Below are 27,325 nucleotides of genomic sequence, written 5' to 3'. Positions count from 1 at the left end.
GACAAGTACCAGTTAATTCAGCCTCATTTACAGCCTTTTTTTCCCCAAACATAGCTAATATGGCGGACTCCCATAAACAAATGTAGTTTCTACTGACAATGGAGATGTTCAAACTATGGAATAAGCGAACGATGAGCGGATAAGAGACAATCTGTAATTTCGATTAAGAAATTAGTGAGCTAGGATGGACGTTGTCAATATAACGATTTGTTCAGCACGTTTGAAATGTATCATGGTACATAAACATTACACAAAAAGTTTGAAATCGAAAATTCAACAATGAGTGGTTTGGAAGGAATCAGTGGCTAACGGTTTGTTACCGTTATAGTGCAATTATTGATTTGTTTAGTGTTGTGTAGTAGCTTTGAGTTTGCGCCACCATGATTTACATGCTAAAATCGCCACTGCATATACAGTATATTGCAAATCTATGTAAGATTCCAGAGGTGCCTCGATCGCTGCAGGCTTGTTGAGGCCACTGAAAACTGCATTTGTCCCCACAGGATGGCAATTTTATCAGAGATTTCATTTAACACGTCAGGAAAATGATGTAATGTCGAACTTCTTCCATGTTCTCGAACTTGATTTTCTTTAACTGTAATTCATTAATGATTACATAGTTTCATCATTGGAACTGAGATTACTGCCAATAATCAATGTGGGAGAAGGTGAACTCTATTTACTTCAGATCACGTGCGAATGTGGTGTTTCCACTTTGGTGCATGGGATTTTAAAGCAACTTTACCGTCTGGTGCTCCGCGTGAGATAAATCGAGTGCACATTATATGTCATCGTCTTTCCAGTCATGCTAGTGCGTTTTCCTGTGTTTTTTTACACACAGGAGGAGGGTGCTTTGAGCAGCTGAACGTTGGCTAATGTTGGACCAAAAAACAGGGAGGGGGAGATATTGATGCGTTCTAAATTATGGAGCTAAGGAGGAGAAACCTCGCGTGCAATTGTGTTTTACTATATGGAATAACGTTATGTCTCTTTTTCGGTAAGTAACTTACTGTATACCTTTTAAAAGAAGCTAATAACATGATCGCTATAGTTGTTAGCTAGCCAGTAGCTATAGTAGTTTGCATGCTAACTAGCCGCTAGCAAATTATGCATTAGTTAACTGGCTAGCTAAATAGACGATAGTTAGCTAGTTGTGCGTGACTTGCTACGATAGTCGTATTTCAAATCAAGGTGTGTGTAATGTATCTATGAACTATAGAGTGCCAGTTAGCTAGCTAGTTACATTCTTGACTTAGGGTCTGGTTAGCTTAGTTTGTTGGTAGCTAGCTAGGAATGCTAACCTAGCTACCTAACATAAAACCAAATAATATCAAAATACAGAGACGCGAGGAAGCGCCTGTTGTTGTGAAACGTGTCACGTGTTGTTCATGTAATTAACTAAACATTTCTGAATCTATTGTTTTGTCATGATGTGTAAGAATTGACCAACTTATTGGCTAAATATGACGGATTCATAGTCTGTGGACAGCAAGTTAAACATATTTTACCTAGCTCATTTAATTTTTTATAAGAAGTTATAAAATCTGAGACGTGATTATTGTAGCGCATCATTTGTGGTCTACTACACTTTTGAGATACAACAATAATATTGCTTCCAATGGACTTGGTTTCCATTTGTGTGTTGCTTTCCCAGTCTGTGTTGGGTTGAAATTCAAAGGCTTTAAGGGAAAGGGTCCACCTGTTTTATTATTGCATTCTATGCTGTCAGCATGTTTTTGTCACACTGCATGCCTTCCTCCCTGACCTGGCTCTTTATAAATGGAGAAGATGTTGCCAAATAGGTACAGAACTCTGATGACCAACCCGATTTTACCTATGCCAATCTAGTTAACAACATAGATTAAGAAGCAAATGTCGCGCCAACAGAAATAAACATCTCTCTGGGAAGAAGGGCGGGGGTGTATGCTTCATGATTAACGACTCACGAATCGTAACAACACACAGGAACGAACTGATGTCCATTTGTTCACCTGACCTAGAAATCCTCATAATCAAATGTCGACCATATTATTTCCCAAGAGAATTCTCGTCGGTTATTGTCACAGTCATATCCTCCCTCAAGACGATACCACAACAGCCCTCAAGGAACTTCACTGGACTTGATGCAAACTTGAAACCATATATCCTGAGGCTGCATTTATTGTAGCCGGGGAATTTAACAAAGCAGATTTGAGAACAAGGCTACCTAAATTCTATCAGCATATTGATTGTAGCACTCATGCGAGCAATACACTGGATCACTGCTACTCTAACTTCCGCAATGCATACAAGGCCCTCCTCAGACACGATATGTATGTGGCAGGGTCTACAGGCAGTCACGGACTACAAAAAGAAAACCAGTCACGGACACCGATGTCTTGATTCCAGATAAACTAAACACCTTCTTTGCCCACTGAGTATAATACAGTGCCATCGACGTGGCCCACAACCAAGGACTGGGGCCTCTTCTTCTCCATGGCCGACGTGAGTAAGATGTTTAAAAGTGTTAACCCTCGCCATCCCTAGCCGCGTCCTCAGAGCATGCGCAGACAAGCTGGCTGGTGTGTTTACGGACATATTCAATCTCTCCCTATCCCAGTCTGCTGTTTGCCACCATTGTTCCTGTACCCAAGAAGGCAAGGATAACTGAACTTACTGACTATTGCCCCGTAGCACTCACTTCTGTCATCATGAAGTGCTTTGAGACTATTCAAAGATCATATTACCTCCACCTTACCTGCCACCCTAGACCCACTTCAATTTGCTTACCGCCCCAATAGGTCCACAGACAATGCAATCGCCATCGCCATACCTGGTGAAGGAAGGAAACAACATCTTAGCTGATCCTCAACACTGGGACCCCACAAGGGGTCAGTCCCCTCCTGTACTCTCTGTTCACCCATGACTGCGTTTCGCAATGCACGCCTCCAACTCAATCATCAAGTTTGCAGACGACACAACAGTAGTGGGCTTGATAAGCAACAACGACAAGACCACCTACAGGGAGGAGGTGAGGGCCCTCGGAGTGTGGTGTCAGGAAAATAACCTCTCACTCAATGTCAACAAAACAAAGGAGATGATTGTGGACTTCATGAAACCGCAGAGGGAACACCCCCCTATCCACATCAACGGGACCGCAGTGGAGAAGGTGGAAAGTTTTAAGTTCCTCGGCGTACACATCATGGACAAACTGAAATGGTCCACCCACACAGACAGTGTGATGAAGGCGTAATGGCGCCTCTTCAACCTCAGGAGGCTGAAGAAATTTGGCTTGTCACCCAAAACCCTCACAAACTTCTACAGATGCACAATCGAGAGCATCCTGTTGGGCTGTATCACCGGCCTGGTACGATAACTGCACCACCCACAACCACAATGCTCTCCAGAAAGTGGTGTGTTCTGCGCAACACATCACCGGGGGCAAACTACCTGCCCTCCAGGACACCTACAGCACCCGATGCCACAGGAAGGCCAAAAAGATCATCAAGGATAACAACCACCTGAGCCACTGCCTGTACACCCCGCTACCATCCATAAGGCAAGGTCAGTACAGGTGCCTCAAAGCTGGGACCGAGAGACCGAAAAATTGCTTCTATTTCAGGGCCATCAGACTGTTAAACAACCATCACTAACACAGAGGCTGCTGCCTACATACAGACTTGAAATCATTGGCCACTTTAATAAATGGATCAATGGTCACTTTAATAATGTTTACATATCTTACATTACTCTTCTCTTATGTATATACTGTATTTTATACCCTCTATTGCATCTTGCCTATGCCGCTCAGTCATCGCTCATCCATGTATTTATATGTATATATTCTTATTCCATCCCTTTTACTTAGATTTGTGTGTATTAGGTAGTTGTTGTGGAACTGTTAGATTACAGCACTGTCGGAACGAGAAGCACAAGCATTTCGCTACACTCGCAATAACTTCTGCTGACCATGTGTATTTGACCAATAAAATTTGATTTCATTGGAAATGTGGCTTTCCTTATTTTCTGATAGCTGAACATGTCTTAAGCCTAGAAACTATAAAGTATCAAGGCTTTGATGTAAGCTATACATTTAAGTGCCTATATAGTAGAGGTCGACCGATTCATCGGAATGGCCGAATAATTAGGGCCAATTTCAAATTTTCATAACAATTGTAATCTGCATTTTTTGACACCGATCATGGCCGATTACATTGCACTCCACGAGGAGACTGCGTGGCAGGCTGACTACCTGTTATGCGAGTGCAGCAAGGGGCCAAGGTAAGGTGCTAGCTAGCATTAAACGTATCTTATAAAAAACAATCAATCTTAACATAATCACTAGTTAACTACACATGGTTGATGATATTACTAGTTTATCTAGCTTGTCCTGCGTTGCATATAATCGATGCGGTGCCTGTTAATTTATCATTGAATCATAGTGTACTTCGCCAAACTGGTGATTTTACAAGCGCATTCGTGAAAATAGCACTGTCGTTGCACCAATGTGTACCTAACCATAAACATCAACGCCTTTCTTAAAATCAATACACAAGTGTATATATTTTTAAACCTGCATATTTAGTTAATATTGCCTAGGGAAATTGTGTCACATCTCTTGCGTTCTGTGCACGCATAGTCAGGGTGTATGCAGCAGTTTGGGCCAGCTGGCTCGTTGCGAACTGTGTGAAGACTTTCTTCCTAACAAAGACAGCCAACTTCGCCAAACGGGGGATGATTTAACAAAAGCGCATTTGCGAAAAAAGCACAATCGTTGCCATAAACATCAGTGCCTTTCTTAAAATCAATACACAGAAGTGTATATTTTTAAACCTGCATATTTAGTTAAAAGAAATCCAGGTTAGCAGGCAATATTAAACTAGGGAAATTGTGTCACTTCTCTTGCGTTCATTGCACGCATAGTCAGGGTGTATGCAACAGTTTGGGCCGTCTGGCTCGTTGCAAACTAATTTGCCAGAATTTTACGTAATTATGACAACATTGAAGGTTGTGCAATGTAACAGGAATATTTAGATTTATGGATGGCACTCGTTAGATAAAATATGGAACAATTCCTTTCACTGAAATAATAAATATTTTGTTTTTTCGAAATGATAGTTTCCGGATTTGACCATATTAATGACCCAAGGCTCGTATTTGTGTGTGTTATGTTAAGTCTATGATTTGATAGAGCAGTCTGACTGAGCGGTGGTAGGCAGCTGCAGGCTCGTAAGCATTCATTCAAACAGCACTTTTGTGCGTTTGCCAGCAGCTCTTCGCTGTGCTTCAAGCATTGAGCTGTTTATGACTTTAAGCCTATCAACTCCCGAGATTAGGCGGGTGTGACCGATGTGAGATGGCTAGCTAGTTAGCGGGGTGCGTGCTAATAGCGTTTCAATCGGCGACGTCACTCGCTCTGAGACCTTGAAGTAGTTGTTCCCCTTGCAGAGGCTTTTGTGGAGCGATGGTAACGATGTTTCAAGGGTGGCTGTTGTCGATGTGTTCCTGGTTCGAGCCCAGGTAGGGGCGAGGAGAGGGACGGAAGCTATACTGTTACACTGGCAATACTAAAGTGCCTATAAGAACATCCAATAGTCAAAGGTATATGAAATACAAATGGGATAGAGGGAAATAGTCCTGTAATTCCTATAATAACTATAACCTAAAACTTCTTACCTGGGAATATTGAAGACTCATGTTTAAAGGAACCACCAGCTTTCATATGTTCTGAGCAAGGAACTTAAACATTAGTTTTTTTACATGGCACATGTTGCACTTTTACTTTCTTCTCCAACACTTTGTTTTTGCATTATTTAAACCAAATTGAACAGGTTTCATTATTTTTGAGGCTAGATTGATTTTATTGATGTATTATATTAAGTTAAAATAAGTGTTCATTCAGTATTGTTGTAATTGTCATTATTACAAATAAATAAATAAAATTGGCTGATTTTAATCGGTATCGGCTTTTTTTTAGTCCTCCAATAATCAGTATCGGTGTTGAAAAATCATAATCAGTCGACCTCTATTATATAGCCCCAATGCCCTCCCGGCTTTTCAATTTTCAATACATTAAGCAACAAACTAAATGTTGGTTCTTTATCAACAGGTACAAATCTAACAGCGGCCATAGAGTTGTATGCCCCGGCGGAGGTGCTGGTTGAGAATGGCACCACGGGGATCCTCAAGTGTTCCTTCAAGTCCAGGGAAGTGATCAGCAGCGCAGCCACAGTCACCTGGTCGTTTCGTCCAACGGGATCCGACCCCGGAAGCGCTGTTTCCGTGAGTGATTACTTTCTCTGGGTCTATGAACAACTCCCATTAAGTTTCTCTCAGATCTTCCACGAGGAATGTTTGAGCACAACATTTTTCCTCTTACTAGGCCCACTGCCACAGAAAAGACCTAGGGAGTATGTGTGCGTGTGTTTGTGACTGGTCCAATGGAAGGACATTAGCCTGAGGAGGGTTGCGTTATGTTATAGGCAACTTCTTCCTGACCATCTGCCTCCTTCCAGTTCATGTTTCTCCCAACTTAACCCAAAAACAATCATTTGGTATTTGTTTCATTAGTCTGTTGTTGATATAGTCCCAAATGTGTTTCATGTCAGCAATAAAGTTTAAAAGATATACAACTTTTTGTATTTCTGTATTTTGAAAGTCATATATTTTAAACTTGATTGTATTCAATTGAGATTTTGTCACTGGACCACACACACACAATACTCGATAATGTCAAAGTGGAATTAAGTTTTTTGGTATTATTTTACAAATGAATTAAAATGAAAAGCTGAAATGTTTTGAGTCACTAAGTATTCAACCCCTTTGTTATGACAAGCCTAAATAAGTTCAGGAGCAAACATTTGCTTAACAAGTCACATAAGTTGCATGGACTCACTCTGTGCAATAACAGTGTTTAACATGATTTTTTGAATGACTACCTCATCTCTGTACCCCACATGCAATTATCTGTAAGGTTGAGCAGTGAATTTCTAACATAGATTCAACCACAAAGACCAGGGAGGTTGTCCAAAGCCTCACAAGTTACATACATGATATGCTTTAGTGAATTTCAGAATGTCTGGAATAGAAAAGGCAGAAATAAAACAATTCAATAAACATTCGTAGCCGGTAGATGGGTAAAATAAAAAAGCAGACCTGGAATATCCCTTTGAGCATGGTGAAGTTATCAATAACTCTTTGGATGGTGTATCAATACACCCCGTCACTACAAAGATACAGGTGTCCTTCCTATCTCAGTTGCCGGAAAGGAAAGAAACCGCTCAGGAATTTCACCATTAGGCCAATGGTGTCTTTAAAACTTTTAGAGTTTAATGGTTGTCATAAGAGAGCTGAGGATGGATCAACAACAGTTGATCGACAGAGGGAAAAGGACACCTGTACAGATTTTAAAATATCCAAAACATCCACCCTGTTTTCAATAAAGCACTAAAGTAAAATTGCTAAAAATGTGTCTAAGAAATTAACTGAATGTCCTGAATACAAAGCGTTGTTTGGGGAAAACACATCACTGAGTTCCTCTCTTCATATGTTCATGCATTGTGGTGGCTGCATCATGTTATGGGTATGCTTGTCATTGGCAAGGACTAGGGAGTTTTTTTTGTTGGATAAAAATAAATGTAATAGAGCTAAGCACAGGCAAAATCCTGGTTGTCTGCTTTCCAACAAACACAGGGAGACATTCACCTTTCAGCAGAACAATAACTGAAAACACAAGGCCACTGGAGATGCTTACCAAGATTGCATAATGTTCCTGAGTGGCCTAGTTACAGTTTTGACCTAATCGGCTTGAAAATCTATGGCAAGACTTGAAAATGGCTTTCGAACTATGATTAACAACCAACTTGACAGAGCTTGAAGAATTGAAAGTGTAATGTGCAAATATTGTACAATCCAGGTGTGCAAAGTTCTTAGAGGCATACCCAGAAAGACTCACAGCTGTAATTGCTGCCATAGGTGATAAAATAAATGTTAAAAAATATATATATACTTACTTACTTACAGGTTTGAATACTTCACAAATTCTAACATTTGTAAAGAAAAATGTTTCTTCCACTTTGACATTACAGAGTATTTTGTGTAGATTGTTAACAAAAAAAAGAAAAATCACATTTTTAATTTAACACAACAAAATTTGGAAAAAGTCAGGTGTGAATAATTACTGAAGGCAATGTATTTTTTGCATTGCTGGGATTTGTATGGAAATGGCAGGAAGAAGCAGAACTTTTACCCCTATTCCCATTTCCCTCCCCTAGAGATCTAGCTAGCTGGCTCATCTTGCACGTAATGATGCACTTGTATTCGGCCTCGTAACAGTGTTCAGTTGGAGAGGGAGTCACCGACACCCACACTAGTCCACACAGCTATCTGTCCCTCCCATCTTTTAAACAAATTGACTATTGAGGATATCCGCCTGTCATGTACACGCTAAACAAAATCCGCCATCACAGTTTGGTACAGTAGCAGATGCAAACATAATACAGAGTATCAGGGGAAGATTTGCTGTTGCTTGGCAAAAGTGCCCAGTGATGTAGGTAAGCCATAAGCTTACAATGGTTAAACCTGTTTGCTTGTCTTTCCCATTTCTGTTATGAGTCCTTAGCCAATGACTATGTCCCAAATGGCACACTATTCCCTATATAGCCTAGTATAATACTTCTGACCAGAGCCCCATGGGCACCGTCAAAAGTAGTGCACTATAAGGGGAATAGGGTTCCATTTCGGACTCTGACATTGTGTGCAATTCTTCAACGATATACACTGCTCAAAAAAATAAAGGGAACACTTAAACAACATAATGTAACTCCAAGTCAATCACACTTCTGTGAAATCAAACTGTCCACTTAGGAAGCAACACTGATTGACAATAAATTTCACATGCTGTTGTGCAAATGGAATAGACAACAGGTGGAAATTATAGGCAATTAGCAAGACACCCCCAATAAAGGAGTGGTTCTGCAGGTGGGGACCACAGACCACTTCTCAGTTCCTATGCTTCCTGGCTGATGTTTTGGTCACTTTTGAATGCTGGCGGTGCTTTTACTCTAGTGGTAGCATGAGACGGAGTCTACAACCCACACAAGTGGCTCAGGTAGTGCAGCTCATCCAGGATGGCACATCAATGCGAGCTGTGGCAAGAAGGTTTGCTGTGTCTGTCAGCGTAGTGTCCAGAGCATGGAGGCGCTACCAGGAGACAGGTCAGTACATCAGGAGACGTGGAGGAGGCCGTAGGAGGGCAACAACCCAGCAGCAGGACTGCTACCTCCGCCTTTGTGCAAGTAGTAGCAGGAGGAGCACTGCCAGAGCACTGCAACATGACCTCCAGCTGGCCACAAATGTGCATGTGTCTGCTCAAACGGTCAGAAACAGACTCCATGAGGGTGGTATGAGGGCCCGACGTCCACAGGTGGGGGTTGTGCTTACAGCCCAACACCGTGCAGGACGTTTTTAATTTGCCAGAGAACACCAAGATTGGCAATTTCGCCACTGGCGCCCTGTGCTCTTCACAGATGAAAGCAGGTTCACACTGAGCACATGTGACAGACGTGACAGTCTGGAGACGCCGTAGAGAACGTTCTGCTGCCTGCAACATCCTCCAGCATGACCGGTTTAGCGGAGGGTCAGTTATGGTGTGGGGTGGCATTTCTTTGGGGGGCCGCACAGCCCTCCATGTGCTCGCCAGAGGTAGCCTGACTGCTATTAGGTACCGAGATGAGATCCTCAGACCCTTTGTGAGACCATATTCTGGTGCGGTTGGCCCTGGGTTCCTCCTAATGCAAGACAATGCTAGACCTCATGTGGCTGGAGTGTGTCAGCAGTTCCTGCAAGAGGAAGGCATTGCTGCTATGGACTGGCCCGCCCGTTCCCCAGACCTGAATCCAATTGAGCACATCTGGGACATCATGTCTCGCTCCATCCACCAACGCCACGTTGCACCACAGACTGTCCAGGAGTTGGCGGATGCTTTAGTCAAGGTCTGGGAGGAGATCCCTCAGGAGACCATCCGCCACCTCATCAGGAGCATGCCCAGGCGTTGTAGGGAGGTCATACAGGCACGTGGAGGCCACACACACTACTGACCCTCATTTTGACTTGTTTTAAGGACATGACATCAAAGTTGGATCAGCCTGTAGTGTGGTTTTCCACTTTAATTTTGAGTGTGACTCCAAATCCAGACTTCCATGGGTTGATAAATTTGATTTCCATTGATAAGTTTTGTGTGATTTTTGTTGTCAGCACATTCAACTATGTAAAGAAAAAAGTATTTAATAAGAATATTTCATTCATTCAGATCTAGGATGTGTTTTTTTAGTGTTCCCTTTATTTTTTTGAGCAGTGTATTTTCTCTTAAGTCATTCTTATATTGTTTTTTTTCTAATGTCTTATTTTTTTATTTTTTAGATTTTCTATTACACTTCTGGCAAGCACTACCCAGGGAGCGTGGCTCAATTCAAAGACAGGGTGAAATGGGCGGGAGATCTGAACAAAAAAGATGCCTCTGTCCATTTAATTGAGGCGCAGTTCAACGACAACGGCACCTACTCGTGTGCCGTGATTAACCCGCCTGACATATCTGTCACCGCCGCTCAGACACAGCTCAAAGTCGTCATCAAAGGTAAACTTGCAAATGGATTCACAACAGTACAGCAACACTCAAGTCAATTTTCAGTAGGAAGTGACCATGCTCTCTCACATTGAAGGATGACTTGGAATAAAAACTGCCAACTGAGCGATTAACAATATCTTAATAACCAGGGGTTAAGAAACACTCATACATGCATTTTAACACTGATATAATGCCTCAAACATTGAACTGGCAGTATTGGCACAGCTGTGACTTTGTCATACAACATTACAATTATCTTTCAATGCTTACGTTACCTTGTTTTGCAGAGTCTCTCCCTCAGAACAGCACGGCTGTCATAGTGAGCGCCGTGTGTGGCGCTGTCATCGGGCTCATTCTCATCGCTGTTGTTACCTGCCTGATCATCAAGAGGCATCAAACCAGTCATGAATACGAAGGGTAAGACATCCTCCCTTGTATAACCATCAGGGTAGTAGATAACTTTAATATCTGGACTTTGGTCAGTATCAATCATTACACTTGACCATCAGTATCTGTAGAGTATTTTAGGGGGCATCAATAAATGCAATATAAAATATTTGATGAAACAAATGAAATCACGCCGGAAACCGTTCTATCGTTGTGATATGTTTTGTGTGCAAAGACTTCTCGGCTCTGTCAAAAACCAGTTTACTGCATGCAGTTAATGGCTCTTGATGAGGTCAATCAAAAGGAACTGCATCTCAGAAATTACGTATCAGATGTTCATAGTTGTCTTTTTCTGAAAGAAACCCTTGCAGTGAATGTAGCTCTACTTTCAACAAATGTTTTCATGGCCTCTTTGGTTGTGGGGCCTGCCTGAATCTCTCTTCTTTCTGACCTCCCCCCTGGCATGTCTCTGAGTCACCAACTGACACACACACACTAACGTTCTTAGTCATCAGACCTTAACACTTAGCCCTAACTCCACTGCATGGGTTATGGGGGTTGAGTTACAATGGCTGCGATTGTCGCATGTGTCCTCTCTCTTGGAATAGAAAATAACATGTTTTCTATGAAAACATTTTGTGTTGGAAATAACGTTCAATGGTAGAGCATGGAGCTTGCAACGTCAGGATAGCGGGTTAGATTCCCGGGACCACCACTACGTAAGAAAATGTATGCGAGCTTGACTGTAAGTCGCTTTGGATAAAAGCGCCTGCTTAATGGCATATGTTGTTGTTATTATTATATATTCATTAAAACTCAGAAAGACGCGACTGGATTTTCCAGTGTGTGTGTTGGCTATGTGGGATTAGACTGTTCCAGCGGTACTTGTAAATGCCCTATAACCATGATGAATTACTTACTGACCTAGTAGGTGTCAGATCTGCTTTGCTCAAATGGGTGCTCCATTTACCATTAGAGACCTGAGTGGAGGAAGTCATGCTATCTCCGACAAGAAGATGTTTAGAGGGTGGCTAAATGCCAAGCGTAGACACTGCTCTCTCTTCGCTCTGAGCACATGATTAGTTACAAGGTTTTTCTTGACCTAGGCCTAATATTAAGCATGATTTGACGCACACCCAAATAAGTAGGGGTGCTGACTAACGGAATAGTACAATTATGAAAACACCCTTAAGATAGATGCAATGATTTAATGGGTATAAAACACCAAGGTGTGATATTTTTTTTCATATCACATTATAGTCAAACATATAGTTTTGATTGCAGTGTTAAAAAAACTATCCATCTTCTAGACTCAATTCGAGAGTGTCTCAATTGACAACGATGTCACACGTCAAAAGACCAGAGATGTTGCTTTCCAAGATCTGTCTGTCAATGCCCACAGTGACGGATTTTTTTAAAATAGGTGCGCCGTTAAGCTTGGCTTGTCATCTAACGTTCATGTCGTTGTCTGCCACTCACATGTCACTCATCCATTACTGACCACTAACCCCTTCCTCTTCTGTTTCACTGTCATATGGCTCTCCTGTTTCCTCTAACGCTACCTCCTGAACAATATACATTGCCTTCAGAAAATATTCATACCCCTTGACTTATTCCACATTTGTTGTGTTACAGCCTGAATTCAAAATGGATTAAATTGGGGGGTTTCTTACTAGGGCTGACCCCATTTAGTCAACTGGTCGATGGTTTGGTCGACCAAGATACATTTTAGTCGAGCAGTAGCAAATACAGTGCCTTGCGAAAGTATTCGGCCCCCTTGAACTTTGCGACCTTTTGCCACATTTCAGGCTTCAAACATAAAGATATAAAACTGTATTTTTTTGTGAAGAATCAACAACAATTGGCACACAATCATGAAGTGGAACGACATTTATTGGATATTTCAAACTTTTTTAACAAATCAAAAACTGAAAAATTGGGCGTGCAAAATTTTACAAAAGTATATGTAAAAGCAGTTATGGGACATGAGACACCTGTCTGATTCATGCCTGTCTTAATGGACTAATCCATTGTGGAGGCCTCGGATGGCACACCAGTATTACCAGTAGTACATTTATCATAAATTCTCAATTTCTCATCTACACTGTGTTTGGGTACGTTAGTTTCTGTTAATGCATTCAATTTATTATTATTATTACTGGTTTACCGTTGTAATTGTAGGAGTGAACACATTGTTTGCAGAGCGCACAACCTAGGCTAAACTTGGTTTATTTCATTTATGTTATGTTCGTTAGTATAGACGGACCATGGCGCAGCGTATGTAGAGTTTCACATATTTATTTAGACAGTGAAACTTAGAAAAAAACAAAACAATAAAGAATAAACGAAACGTGACTAACAATGCAGTGCTAACAGGCAACTAAACATAAACAAAATCCCATAACCCACAGGTGGAAAAATGCAACTTAAGTATGATCCCCAATTAGAGACAACGATTACCAGCTGCTTCTAATTGGGAGTCATACACAAACCCCAATATAGAAATAATAAACTAAACTGAAACCCCTAGTCACGCCCTGACCTACTCTACCATAGAAAATACAGGCTTTCTATGGTCAGGACGTGACAATTTACGAGTTGTCAATTTATTAATTGTCTTTTGTTTGGAGTGCTCCTGTCGATCTTGAGTAAGGAGACACACCTGATTACGCATAGAAGTAGGCCTAGGCTACCTGGCCTGCGCACAAATGTAGGCTTATAAATGTGCCCATTTTGGGATGTGCCCATTTTGGGATTTCTGATTATCTTAACTCACCATCACTGTGGAGCTGACAATATTTCCTCAATGTAGCCTATTTGAAAAACATTTCCAGCTATCTCCCTTGCAATGCAATAACCACAAAAATGTAATGCTTTGATCCGGTGGAAACGTCATAAAATAGGCCTACCTGATTACTTATCCCTTGCTCAAATAGCCTACATCTGTGTCTGTCCCGAGATCACTGGAGTGAGGGCCCAGAATATTTTCTATGTTGCAAGTTTGCTAGCATGAGCATTTGGCCGGACAAGGTTAATAGTTGATACAATGTTTCAAGTTCCTTGCAGACAGGCCATGCGAAGCCAATGTGATTTATAGGATATTTATTTTTATCGTGATATTTTATAGCTGCAGGCTGCAATGTTTTTATTTGTTGGCTTTATGTAGGCTGTTTTTACATGCTGGCAATAGAAGTTACTTTTAGATTTGTATTGTCATTTAGATAGAATTTTGATTAACCACATGACATTGATTTTGAGATATGAAGACTTTATTATAAATTAAACTGTAACATGAAAATGTGCATATGAAAATCATAACTGACACGCAGATCAGTAGAAATGGTCCGATTTACTTCCCAAATGGAAAAGGTTGCCAACAGCCTATTACCGGCAACTTCAGAAGCGTCGGGTCGGGAACAGGCTATATTAATCTCTGCTACCCTCTTTAGTAATTTGTGTGTCCGTATTTTTAATCGCAGTGCTTAAAGCATCAGAAAAGCTCAGTAGTCTACATATAGTTGATTATATTCAAACATAGGGCGTGTCTATATATGGAAAAATACTCTTAAAAATTTTGACCAATCAATTGGTCAAGAGAACAGACTCGGTTGAACAATTGTTTTTTTGTAGTGAACAGCCCTATTTCTCACACATCTACACACAATACCCCATAATGCAAAGTGAAAACATGTTTTTAGACATGTTTGCAAATTTGTTCAATAAAATTTACATAAGTATTCACATCAAAACATGTTAGAATCTTCTTTGGCTGGGATTACAGCTGAGTTTTTCTGGGTCTTTAAGAGCTTTGCACACCTGGATTGTACAATATTTGCACATTCTTTTTAAAATTCTTAAAATATCAAGTTGGTTGTTGATCATAGCTAGACAGCCATATTCAAGATTTGCCATTTTTAATCCAAAACTGTAAATAGGCCACTCAGGAGCATTCAATGTCCTCTTGGTAAGCAACTCCAGTATATACAGTTGAAGTCGGAAGTTCACATACACTTAGGTTGCAGTCATTAACTTGTTTTTCAACCACTCCACAAATTTCTTGTTAACAAACTATAGTTTTGGCAATTTGGTTTGGACATCTACTTTGTGCATGACACAAGTAATTTTCGCAACAATTGTTTACAGACAGATTATTTCACTTATAATTCACTGCATCACAATTCCAGTGGGTCAGAAGTTTACATATACACTAAGTTGACTGTGCCTTTTAAATAGCTTGGAAAATTCCAGAAAATGATGTCACGGCGTTAGAAGCTTCTGATAGGCTAATTGACATCATTTGAGTCAATTGGAGGTGTACCTGTGGATGTATTTCAAGGCCTACCTTCAAACTCAGTGCCTCTTTGCTTGACATTATGGGAAAATTCAAAGAAATCAGCCAAGACCTCAGAAAATAAATTGTTGACCTCCACAAGTCTGGTTCATCCTTGGGAGCAATTTCCAAACGACTGAAGGTACCACATTGATCTGTACAAACAATAGTACGCAAGTATAAACACCATGGGACCACACAGCTGTCATACCACTCAGGAAGGAGACGTGTTCTGTCTCCTAGAGATGAACGTACTTTGGTGCGAAAAGTGCCAATCCCAGAACAACAGCAACGGACCTTGTGAAGATGCTGGAGAAATGGTCGCTCAACAAGGAAGAAACCACTGCTCTAAAATCGTCATAAAAAAGCCAGACTACGGTTTGCAACTGCACATGGGGACAATGTTTTTACTTTTTGGCGAAACAAAAAATAGAACAAAACAAAAATAGAACTGTTTGGCCATAATGACCATCGTTATGTTTGGAGGAAAAAGGGGGAGGCTTGCAAGCCCAAGAACACCATCCCAACTCGGAAGCATGGGAGGTTGGCAGCATCATGTTGTGGGGGTGCTTTGCTGCAGGAGGGACTGGTGCACTTCACAAAATAGATGGCATCATGAGGATGGAAAATGATGTGCATATATTAAAGCAACATCTCAAGACATCAGTCAGGAAGTTTAAAGCTTGGTCACAAATGGGTCTTCCAAATGTCAAGGTATTGGAGTGGCCATCACAAAGCCCTGACCTCAATCCTATAGAAAATTTGTGGGCAGAACTGAAAAAGCGTGTGCGAGCAAGGAGGCCTACAAACCTGACTCAGTTACACCAGCTCTGTCAGGAGGAATGGGCCAAAATTCACCCAACTTATTGTGGAAGGCTACCCAAAACGTTTGACCCAAGTTAAATAATTTAAAGGCAATGCTACCAAATACTTATTGAGTGTATGTAAACTTCTGACCCAGTGAACTTCCGGCGCCGACAGAGATGGCCGGCCGCCTTGCTTCGCGTTCCTAGGAAACTATTTTTTACGTGTTATTTCTTACATTGGTACCCCAGGTCATCTTAGGTTTCATTACATACAGTCGAGAAGAACTACTGAATATAAGAGCAGCGTCAACTCACCATCAGTACGACCAAGAATATGATTTTCGCGAAGCGGATCCTGTGTTCTGTCTTTCACCCAGGACAACGGAATGGATCCCAGCCGGCGACCCAAAAAAACGACTTTGTAAAAGAGGGAAACTAAGCGGTCTTCTGGTCAGACTCCGGAGACGGGCACATCGCGCACCACTCCCTAGCATACTTCTCGCCAATGTCCAGTCTCTTGACAACAAGGTTGATGAAATCCGAGCAAGGGTAGCATTCCAGAGGGACATCAGAGACTGTAACGTTCTTTGCTTCACGGAAACATGGCTCACTGGAGAGACGCTATCGGAGTCGGTGCAGCCAGCTGGTTTCTCCACGCATCGCGCCGACAGAAACGAACATCTTTCTGGTAAGAAGAGGGGCGGGGGCGTATGCTTTATGGTTAACGAGACGTGGTGTGGTCACAACATACAGGAACTCAAGTCCTTCTGTTCACCTGATTTAGAATTCCTCACAATCAAATGTCGACCGCATTATCTACCAAGGGAATTCTCTTCGATTATAATCACAGCCGTATATATTCCCCCCCAAGCAGACACATCGATGACTCTGAACAAACTTTATTTGACTCTTTGCAAACTGGAATCCACATATCCTGAGGCTGTATTCATTGTAGCTGGAGATTTTAACAAGGCTAATCTGAAAACGAGACTCCCTAAATTGTATCAGCATATTGATTGCGCAACCAGGGCTGGAAAAACTTTGGATCATTGCTATTCTAACTTCCGCAACGCATATAAGGCCCTCTCCCGCTCTCCTTTCGGAAAAGCTGACCACGACGCCATTTTGTTGCTCCCTGCCTACAAACAGAAACTAAAACAAGAAGCTCCCGCGCTGAGGTCTGTTTAACGCTGGTCCGACCAATCTGATTCCACACTCCAAGACTGCTTCCATCACGTGGACTGGGATATGTTTCGCATTGTGTCAAACAACAACATTGACGAATACGCTGATTCGGTGAGCGAGTTCATTAGAACGTGTGTTGAAGATGTCGTTCCCATAGCAACGATTAAAACATTCCCAAACCAGAAACCGTGGATTGATGGCAGCATTCGCGTGAAACTGAAAGCGCAAACCACTGCTTTTAGTCAGGGCAAGGTGATCGGAAACATGACCGAATACAGTGTAGCTATTCCCTCCGCAAGGCAATCAACCAAGCTAAGCGTCAATATAGAGACAAAGTAGAATCGCAATTCAACGGCTCAGACACGAGGTATGTGGCAGGGTCTACAGTCAATCACGGATTACAAAAAGAAAACCAGCCCAGTCACGGACCAGGATGCCTTTCTCCCAGGCAGACTAAATAACTTTTTTGCCCGCTTTGAGGACAATACAGTGCCACTGACACGGCCCGCAACCAAAACATGCAGACTTTCCTTCACTGCAGCCGAGGTGAGTAAAACATTTAAACGTGTAAACCCTCGCAAGGCTGCAGGCCCAGACGGCATCCCCAGCCGCGCCCTCAGAGCATGCGCAGACCAGCTGGCTGGTGTGTTTACAGACATATTCAATCAATCCCTATCCCAGTCTGCTGTTCCCACATGCTTCAAGAGGGCCACCATTGTTCCTGTTCCCAAGAAAGCTAAGGTAACTGAGCTAAACGACTACCGCCCCGTAGCACTCACTTCCGTCATCATGAAGTGCTTTGAGAGACTAGTCAAGGACCATATCACCTCCACCCTACCTGACACCCTAGACCCACTCCAATTTGCTCACCGCCCAAATAGGTCCACAGACGATGCAATCTCAACCACACTGCACACTGTCCTAACCCATCTGGACAAGAGGAATATCTATGTGAGAACGCTGTTCATCGACTACAGCCTACAGGGTCTCGAGCCCGCCCTGTGCAACTGGGTACTGGACTTCCTGACGGGCCGCCCCCAGGTGGTGAGGGTAGGTAACAACATCTCCACCCCGCTGATCCTCAACACAGGGGCCCCACAAGGGTGCGTTCTGAGCCCTCTCCTGTACTCCCTGTTCACCCACGACTGCGTGGCCACGCACGCCTCCAACTCAATCATCAAGTTTGCAGACGACACAACAGTGGTAGGCTTAATTACCAACAACGACGAGACGGCCTACAGGGAGGAGGTGAGGGCCCTCGGAGTGTGGTGTCAGGAAAATAACCTCACACTCAACGTCAACAAAACTAAGGAGATGATTGTGGACTTCAGGAAACAGCAGAGGGAACACCCCCCTATCCACATCGATGGAACAGTAGTGGAGAGGGTAGTAAGTTTTAAGTTCCTCGGCGTACACATCACAGACAAACTGAATTGGTCCACCCACACAGACAGCATCGTGAAGAAGGCGCAGCAGCGCCTCTTCAACCTCAGGAGGCTGAAGAAATTCGGCTTGTCACCAAAAGCACTCACAAACTTCTACAGATGCACAATCGAGAGCATCCTGTCGGGCTGTATCACCGCCTGGTACGGCAACTGCTCCGCCCACAACCGTAAGGCTCTCCAGAGGGTAGTGAGGTCCGCACAACGCATCACCGAGGGCAAACTACCTGCCCTCCAGGACACCTACACCACCCGATGTCACAGGAAGGCCATAAAGATCATCAAGGACAACAACCACCCGAGCCACTGCCTGTTCACCCCGCTATCATCCAGAAGGCGAGGTCAGTACAGGTGCATCAAAGCTGGGACCGAGAGACTGAAAAACAGCTTCTATCTCAAGGCCAACAGACTGTTAAACAGCCACCACTAACATTGAGTGGCTGCTGCCAACACACTGACTCAACTCCAGCCACTTTAATAATGGGAATTGATGTAAAATATATCACTAGCCACTTTAAACAATGCTACCTAATATAATGTTTACATACCCTACATTATTCATCTCATATGTCTACGTATATACTGTACTCTATATCATCTACTGCATCTTTATGTAATACATGTATCACTAGCCACTTTAAACTATGCCACTTCGTTTACATACTCATCTCATATGTATATACTGTACTCGATACCATCTACTGCATCTTGCCTATGCCGTTCTGTACCATCACTCATTCACATATCTTAATGTACATTTTCTTTATCCCTTTACACTTGTGTGTATAAGGTAGTAGTTTTGGAATTGCTATTTAGATTACTCGTTGGTTATTACTGCATTGTCGGAACTAGAAGCACAAGCATTTCGCTACACTCGCATTAACATCTGTTAACCATGTGTATGTGACAAATAAAATTTGATTTGATGAAAGACATAAAAGCTGAAATAAATAATTCTCTACTATTATTCTGACATTTCACAATCTTAAAATAAAGTGGTGATCCTAACTGACCTAAAACAGGGAATTGTTACTTGGATTAAATGTCAGGAATTGTGAAAAACTAAGGTATATGTAAATTTCTGACTTCAACTGTATTTGGTCTTGTGATTTAGGTTTTTGTCCATCTGAAAAGTGAATTTGTTTCCCAGTGTCTGTTGGAAAGTACACTAAACCAGGTCTTCCTCTAGGATTTTGCCTGTGGTTAGCTATTCTGTTTTCTTTTTATCCCAAAAAACTCCCAAGTCCTTGTTGATGACAAGCATATCCATAACATGATGCAGCCACCACCCTGATACAACATTTGAAGAGTTAATCAGTGATGTGTTGGATTTGCCCAAAAAAGAACACTTCGTGTTCAGGACATAAAGTTAATTTCATTTTTGCAGTTTTACTTTAGTGCCCGATTGCAAACAGGTTGCATGTTGAAATAATTTTGGGGGGAAATCCTCCCTGGTCTTTGTCGTTGAATCTGTGTTTGAAATGTACAGCTCAGCTGAGGGACCTTAAAATGATCAGTATGTGTGGGGTAGAGGGTATAGAGATGAGGCATGCAGTCAAAAATTAGTTAAACACGGTTTCCATGCAACTTATTATGACTCAATAAGCTAATGTTTACTCCTGGACTTATTTAGGCTTGCTTTAACAAAGGGTAAAATACTTATTGACTCAAGACATTTCACAATTCCACTTTGGCATGGGGTATTATGTGTAGGCCAGTGACACAATCTCAATTTAATCAATGTTAAATTCAGGCTTTAACACATCCAAATTTGGCAAAAGTCAAGGGGTGAGAATACTTTATGAAGTCACTGGACACATGCTCTTAAAATCGCACAAACTAAATGCTAACAGTTTTAAGTTGAATTTCTATCACATTTTTAAAAATCTATTAATTTATATTTTGGAGACCTTGGCCCTAATTCATAAAGTGTCTTGAGTAAGATAGCTAGTCTAGGATCAGTTTTTACATTTAGACAACAATAAGTAATATTACAGGGGGGACCTGATCCTCTATCCCTCAAACTCAACTCTGGACTTTGAAGCCAATTCCACTACATTTTTTTCATTGTTCACTTTGAATGAGGTACTCATTTAATTATCAGGTAGAATGGAAACCAGCAGGCTCCGGACCCTATTATATAGTACGCTACTATTGACCAGCGGCAACATTTTGCTTCCGGAGAGTGCCATGTTTGCGCTTCAGTTTAGTTTATTAGGATCCCCATTTACTGTTGCATAAAACATCAAATACATGACTGAAGTACAGAACAGTTATGTACAAGAACAATATAAGATAGTATTACATTGACAATATTACTTTTTATAAAAATGTTAAACAACCAAGAGACCAAAAAATATGTGAGTTTATTGGACCACTGATTGACATTGGTATGACTAACATACAACACTAATCTTTCAAGTGGGTGATCACATCGTTATCTTATTGGGGTGGAGAATGTTGTTTTTCCCTAATCCACTTTATTTCTTCTCTTATTGACCAATTGATTGTCACACAGTCTATTAGATATAGTAACTGTTTTTAAGTCAGTGTTTTTTTGTTACGTTAATGCTGTTTCTTAGTTTTTTGGAAAGCTGCAGTAACTGATCAACTGTATTTATAAGCATCAGCTCCTTGTTCCCATACAGATCCATGCCTTGTTAATCTTCCAGTACAGTGCCTCTGCCCATGTATGTCACTCCTGCCAACCTCTCCTCCCAGCCACTTGGAGCAGTCATCTCAAAATGTGCAGCATAACTCATGTGGAATCTGCCCATCTCTCATTTGCATTTGTATCTGTCTACCATGTCTTCTCCTGTGTCTTACTGTATGTGTCCATGTCGCCCATTTCTCTGTGCGCCAACGCTTCCTGAACTGCACAAAACAAACCTCCGATTCGTAAACCCCTCCCCCGGTGCAAAATCTAGCTGCACTTCAGTGGCGAGTGTGAGCTCCCACGCCACACGCCCGGGGGGGAAGAAGCACGAATCCAGCTTGGAGGGCTCCAGGTGTAGCAGCCCCTCCGCCCCGGTCCAGGTAGGCGCTACAGTGAGTGACTCAAACCAACCATCCACACCCACTGTCTCCCAGGGGACACGAACAGGGGAAGAGAGATCTAATAATTAACTAGAGCTGAGATGCACAACAGCATTAGCCTTTTCCCAGATCTATTTGTGCTCCTGCCAACTCCATTGCTGTCATTGTCAAGTCAACATTTTGCATGACTATTCCATAAGTAGTTGACAAGAGAACAAAAACAGACTAGTACCTAGCTACTACAACAGGCCAGGGTTTCCCAAACTCCGTCCACAGCTGATTCAAATAGTCAACTAATCATCAAATTTAGATCATTTGAATCAGTTGTGTGGTTGGGGCAAAAAACAAAACGTGCACCCCTTGGGGTCCCGAGGACTGATTTTGGGAAACGCTGGAACAGGATTTCAAGCTGATCTCTTTGATGGCTTTAGTGTCTGGTTGTCTACCTTTTAGTTTTTCATCTTTCTGATTTTGGAAATCAGGGTTGTGTTCGGAATGGGAACATTGTAACAAAATGTTGACTTTTCAACCTACTGAATGAGACCCAGGTTGACACACTCCCTAGCATACTAGCAGATACACATAGACTTTCAGTCATTGCGCTAATGCTAGTTAGCATTGGCTCACGGAACTACCTCTAACTTCCTTCATACTGGACACAGATACATAACATGGTATCCACAAGTTCATCTGACTCTGGGGAAGTAGATAAAGAGCCTCATTGCCAATATCCATTTAAAGGGCCATTAGACTCAAATCCAAGTTTGTCACGTTTTTCACCCCCGAAAGTAGTCTAACGTTGAGATTAGTCTATGTCCCAGACAATCTGTTGTGTAGGTCCAGCTATATGCCTCTAACCAAAATCAATGAAAAAATAATTGCCATTAAAGTTCCAGATTTGCGGTACTTATCTTTCCCATCCATTTGGGGTTGAAGCATAGCTGGATCTGCAAAACCAATGGCATGGGATGTTGACTCATCTAGATGTTAGACAACTTTTGAGGTCTGAAAACATCTGACAAGCGTTGGAGTGTAATGTCCCTTTAAGTCTAAGGGAGAGACCCATAGACATTGCTGCCATCAAGTACTGGAGGCGGATACCCTTGCTCTACAGACTCTCTTAATCAGTGGTCACCAACCCTGGGCCTGGAGCAGGCTTTTGTTCTAGCCCAGAAGTGACCCACCTGATCCAACAAATCATCAAGACCTTGATGAATGGAATCAGGTGTTTTGGTGCTGGACTGAAACAAAAATCTACACATCCTGTAGCTCTCCAAGACCAGGATTGGTGACCACTGAATGACGTCATGCGTGAGATCACTATTATTCTGGTTAAGCCCTAAATGCTTATGTCAACAACTGGCTGGAGTGTCACAACATCCTGTTTTGCAAAGCTGCTGTTGGTAACATAAGCATGTATAGATGTTCATGTAGTGCCTATGAAGGTGTCATGCATTGCTTATGAAAGTTCATGGGAGTCCTCTGATGACGTTATCAAACACTATTGTAGGCCTATGTCTAGGAAAAGGAGAACCTTTAATCTTTGTGTGTCTGAGAGTCTTTTGTTTGCGGTCGACTGGTTTAGTTTGTTGATCTTGTGAGGGACAGTCTTGAAATGTGCCTCTCACTCATTACATGTCAAAACATGAAGCTGTACTGTACTTGGCCGTTGTATGTGTGTTGTTTTTCACCCTATGTTTTGAGTTTTTTGTGTGTGTGATTCTTTGATCCCAGTGGTCGGTAGAAATGACACCCTGAAGATAACAAGAAGAAAATGGCGCCCTCTTCTACACACTCACACAGCCCAGATGTAGTCCCAAGCTGTGCTAGATGGGAGAAAAAACATGTTTTCTTTTGCGCAACAATCTGGCATTGTTACAGGCTTTTATCTTTATCTGGCTTCATTCAGAAGCAATGGGCCAAATATCTTCCATTAACAACACTGCTTTGATATGTCTTTGTTATTTAGCATTGTTATCTGCAGTTGTCCCCACTTAAATCCCACAGCTGTTTACGTTTCCCACGACCATTTGAACTTGACAGTTAAACCAGTGAAACAAGTATGGTTACTAACACTGTTTTCCTTCTTCCCCTTTGCCATATCTCCCCACCCATCCATCCGCTCATCACAACAGGGGCCGGTGATATACGCCCAGTTGGATCACTCGGGCACCAAGAACCCCAACTCATTCCACAAGATGGAGCCAGTGGTCTACGCTGACATAAGGAAAAACTGAAACGGGGGTGGGGGGAGAACTGGAGACGAAAAGGGAAAGGCCACCATCGCTCGCTGCTTTGGGGTGGGTGGGGAATGTTTAAATACAGGGGGGGGATTGATGCGGTTTAGAATGCTTTTTTTTTTTTTTGTCTCATAAAAACCCTTGTCTGCTGAAAGCATATATTGCATGTTCATGTGTGTGATACAAAATGTATGCTACCAATGCTTTCAATACAACACAGAGATTAGAGAAACACTTAATACATTAACTGCATGCTTAGTAACTGTAAAATACATAGGTTCAAGTCGTTTTTTTACAATACAGGTTAATAACATGTTAACAATCATCTCAGTCCAACATTTTGGATGTTAAATTTACGGTTTAGACATAGGGTTTGGATATAGAATAGGATACCTGAAATACATTGCCGTTTTGGCTGCAATCATGCTACCTTCATCTAATCATGTATACATGTTTACAAGGTAACAATCACGTTAACACCATATAATATCACTCTGGTACACAGCCATGGAAAGCTTCTTGGTGAAATTACTTCAGTGTACAGTTTGTTTATTGTGCTGTAGAATTTAACATTGCATTGTTATATCTATGACTAAAACACTGCCTGCCACTGGGTTCGAAACTGAACTGTTCAGCTGAAACAATGATACAAAACAAATTTATATTTTTTACATTGTTTTTATTGTACAGAAATGTATACACTGTTTGCATGTAATTTATTAACTAACCACAACTAATCATGGCAATAACCACGTTTGACACATTTTAGTTTTAACATCCGTTTTAGATTATGTAGGTTTGACGTGATCATGTGAGAGAGATAATATCATCAAATCTTCTCTTCCGTCTTTCAGAAGCAATGGACCAAATATCTTCCGTTAACAAAACTACTTTGATATATCACTGTGCTTTAATATAAAAAAAGTTGACATTCCAAGTCTTATTTTACGTTAAAAAGCCAAATGTTTCTGTTCCAATGACTCACTCTCAATCATGTTTGATTGAAGCGATGCATTAATAATCAGTTCAAATGCTGTATTAATCCCTTCCATATTAGAATGCAGTAGTCTTACCCCAACCAACATATATGGATAGTTAACTATGTAAGATCTAGAGCTTGTTACTGTAATTCATTCCTTTCTGGTCAATGGTAGTATCTCTTGGTGTTTTAACAAAATAATCAGTTATGTGTTTCAGAATTCCAATTTGATATTGTGTCATTTTTGTCAACTAGTTTGAAAAAGCATGGCTGGTGCTCTGTCTTGATGCTATACTTCACACTGTCACGTCTTAAAAATCCTTTAATTCTTTACCCACTGGGGGCACTGGTTGAATCAATGAAATTACATTCAACCAATGTGGAATAGATGTTGACGTGACATCTGTGCCCAGTGGGTAGCGCTTTAGTGTTTTTAACTGTATATTTTTGCAGTTGACAAAATGCTTCTGATCACACGAGAGCTAGAGGAGGTGTCATTCCTGTTTTCCAAAGCTGCCTCATCCACTAGTCCTGCAAAAGTAATTGTTAGTCTACATTCCTAAAAATGAATCAAATGCTGGCGCTTATCTTGCGGCCTCGTGCTTGTGCAGTATTAGTATATTTGTGTAGTAGTTGTTGAGTAGCGATATTAGCATGTGTAATTTGGTGCTTGTTTATATATCTTATGTTGCAAAACATGCACTATGTCCTGCGTATCAAAGACCACATGCACTATATGATTTAATTTCTCTGTGTCCTGTACTTCTTTTTGATGTCTTAACTGGAATGTAGTACATTTAGTGCCTTTTGCATTTCGTCTACTAACTTGAACACCTGTTCTCTCTCATATATACATACATACAGTTGAAGTCGGAAGTTTACATACACTTAGGTTGGAGACATTAAAACTCATTTTTCAACCACTCCACAAATTTCTTAAACTATATTTTTGTCAAGTCGGTTAGTATGTTTACTATGTGCGTGACACATTTTTCTAACAATTGTTTGCAGACAGATTATTTCACTTGTATCACAATTCCAGTGGGTCAGAAGTTTACATACACTAAGTTGACAGTGCCTTTAAACAGCCTGTAAAATTCCAGAAAATGATGTCATGGCTTTAGAAGCTTCTCATAGGCTAATTGACCTCATTTGAGTCAATTGGAGGTGTACCTGTGGATGTATTTCAAGGCCTACCTTCAAAGTCAGTGCCTCTTTGCTTGACCTCATGGGAAAATCAAATCAGCCAAGACCTCAGAAAAGAAATTGTAGACCTCCACAAGTCTGGTTCATCCTTTTGAGCAATTTCCAAACAACTGAAGGTACCATGTTGATCTGTACAAACAATAGTAAAAAGTATAAACACCATGGGACCACGCAGCCATCATACCACTCAGGAAGGAGACGGGTTCTGTCTCCTGAAGATGAACGTACTTTGGTGCGAAAAGTGCCAATCCCAGAACAACAGCAAAGGACCTTGTGTAGATGCTGGAGGAAACCGGTACAAAAGTATCTATAACCATAGTAAAACGAGTCCTATATCGACATAACCCGAAAGGCCGCTCAGCAAGGAAGAATCCACTGCTCCAAAACCGCCATAAAAAAGCCAGACTACGGTTTGCAACTGCACATGGGGACAAAGATCGTACTTTTTGGAGAAATGTCCTCTGGTCTGATGAAACAAAAATAGAACTGTTTGACCATAATGAGAAGCACGGGGGTGGCAGCATCATGTTGTGCGGTGCTTTGCTGCCGGAGGGACTGGTGCACTTCACAAAATAGATGGCATCATGAGAATGGAAAGTTATGTGGATATATTGAAGAAACATCTCAAGACATCAGTCAGGAAGTTAAAGCTTGATCACAAATGGGTCTTCCAAATGGACAAGGTACCCAAAGCATACTTCCAAAGTTGTAGCAAAATGGCTTAAGGACAACAAAGTCAAGGTATTGGAGTGGCCTTCACAAAGCCCTGAGCTCAATCCCATAGATAATTTGTGGGCAGAACTGAAAAGCGTGTGCGAGCAAGGAAGCCTACCAACCTGACTCAGTTACACCAGCTCTGTCAGGAGGAATGGGCCAAAATTCACCCGACTTATTGTGGGAAGCTTGTGGAAGGCTTGGGTCAAACGTCGAAACGTTTGACCCTAGTTAAGCAAATTAAAAGTCAATACTACTAAATACCAATTGAATGTATGTAAACTTCTGACCCATTGGGAATGTGATGAAAGAAATAAAAGCTGAAATAAATAATTATCTACTATTATTCTGACATTTTCACATTCTTAAAATAAAGTGGTGATCCTAACTGACCTTA

General features: G+C 41.6%; 1 protein-coding gene across 2 annotated transcripts; it reads left to right on the top strand.

The window, feature by feature from the left end:
• Positions 1–709: 709 nt before the first annotated feature.
• LOC110533434 (myelin protein zero-like protein 1) lies at positions 710–25,753 on the top strand. Of its 2 annotated transcripts, none has more exons than XM_021617630.2 (6): positions 710–997; positions 6,089–6,261; positions 10,399–10,612; positions 10,891–11,020; positions 21,681–21,801; positions 23,925–25,753. In XM_021617630.2, exons 1-6 carry the CDS (start codon positions 925–927, stop codon positions 24,024–24,026), a joined length of 813 nt encoding a protein of 270 aa, XP_021473305.1. In that variant the 5' UTR covers positions 710–924; the 3' UTR covers positions 24,027–25,753. The 2 variants fall into 2 exon arrangements, with proteins under 2 accessions (XP_021473305.1, XP_021473306.1); XM_021617631.2 differs by having other exon boundaries at positions 712–997; positions 21,681–21,789.
• Positions 25,754–27,325: the final 1,572 nt, after the last annotated feature.

This window comes from Oncorhynchus mykiss, chromosome 10, assembly GCF_013265735.2.
Source record: "Oncorhynchus mykiss isolate Arlee chromosome 10, USDA_OmykA_1.1, whole genome shotgun sequence".
NCBI classification, from domain to species: Eukaryota; Metazoa; Chordata; class Actinopteri; order Salmoniformes; family Salmonidae; genus Oncorhynchus; species Oncorhynchus mykiss.
The sequence above is the reverse complement of the archived record's forward strand: the minus strand, read 5'-3'. Positions and strand labels throughout refer to the sequence as shown.

Bases quoted from the DNA above. Each gene is read 5' to 3' on its own strand.
- LOC110533434 (XM_021617630.2), top strand. From the start codon at position 925: ATGGAGCTAAGGAGGAGAAACCTCGCGTGCAATTGTGTTTTACTATAT. The intron at 10,613-10,890 runs GTAAACTTGCAA...CTTGTTTTGCAG, and splicing joins GCTCAAAGTCGTCATCAAAG to AGTCTCTCCCTCAGAACAGC. The intron at 11,021-21,680 runs GTAAGACATCCT...TGCAAAATCTAG, and splicing joins ACCAGTCATGAATACGAAGG to CTGCACTTCAGTGGCGAGTG.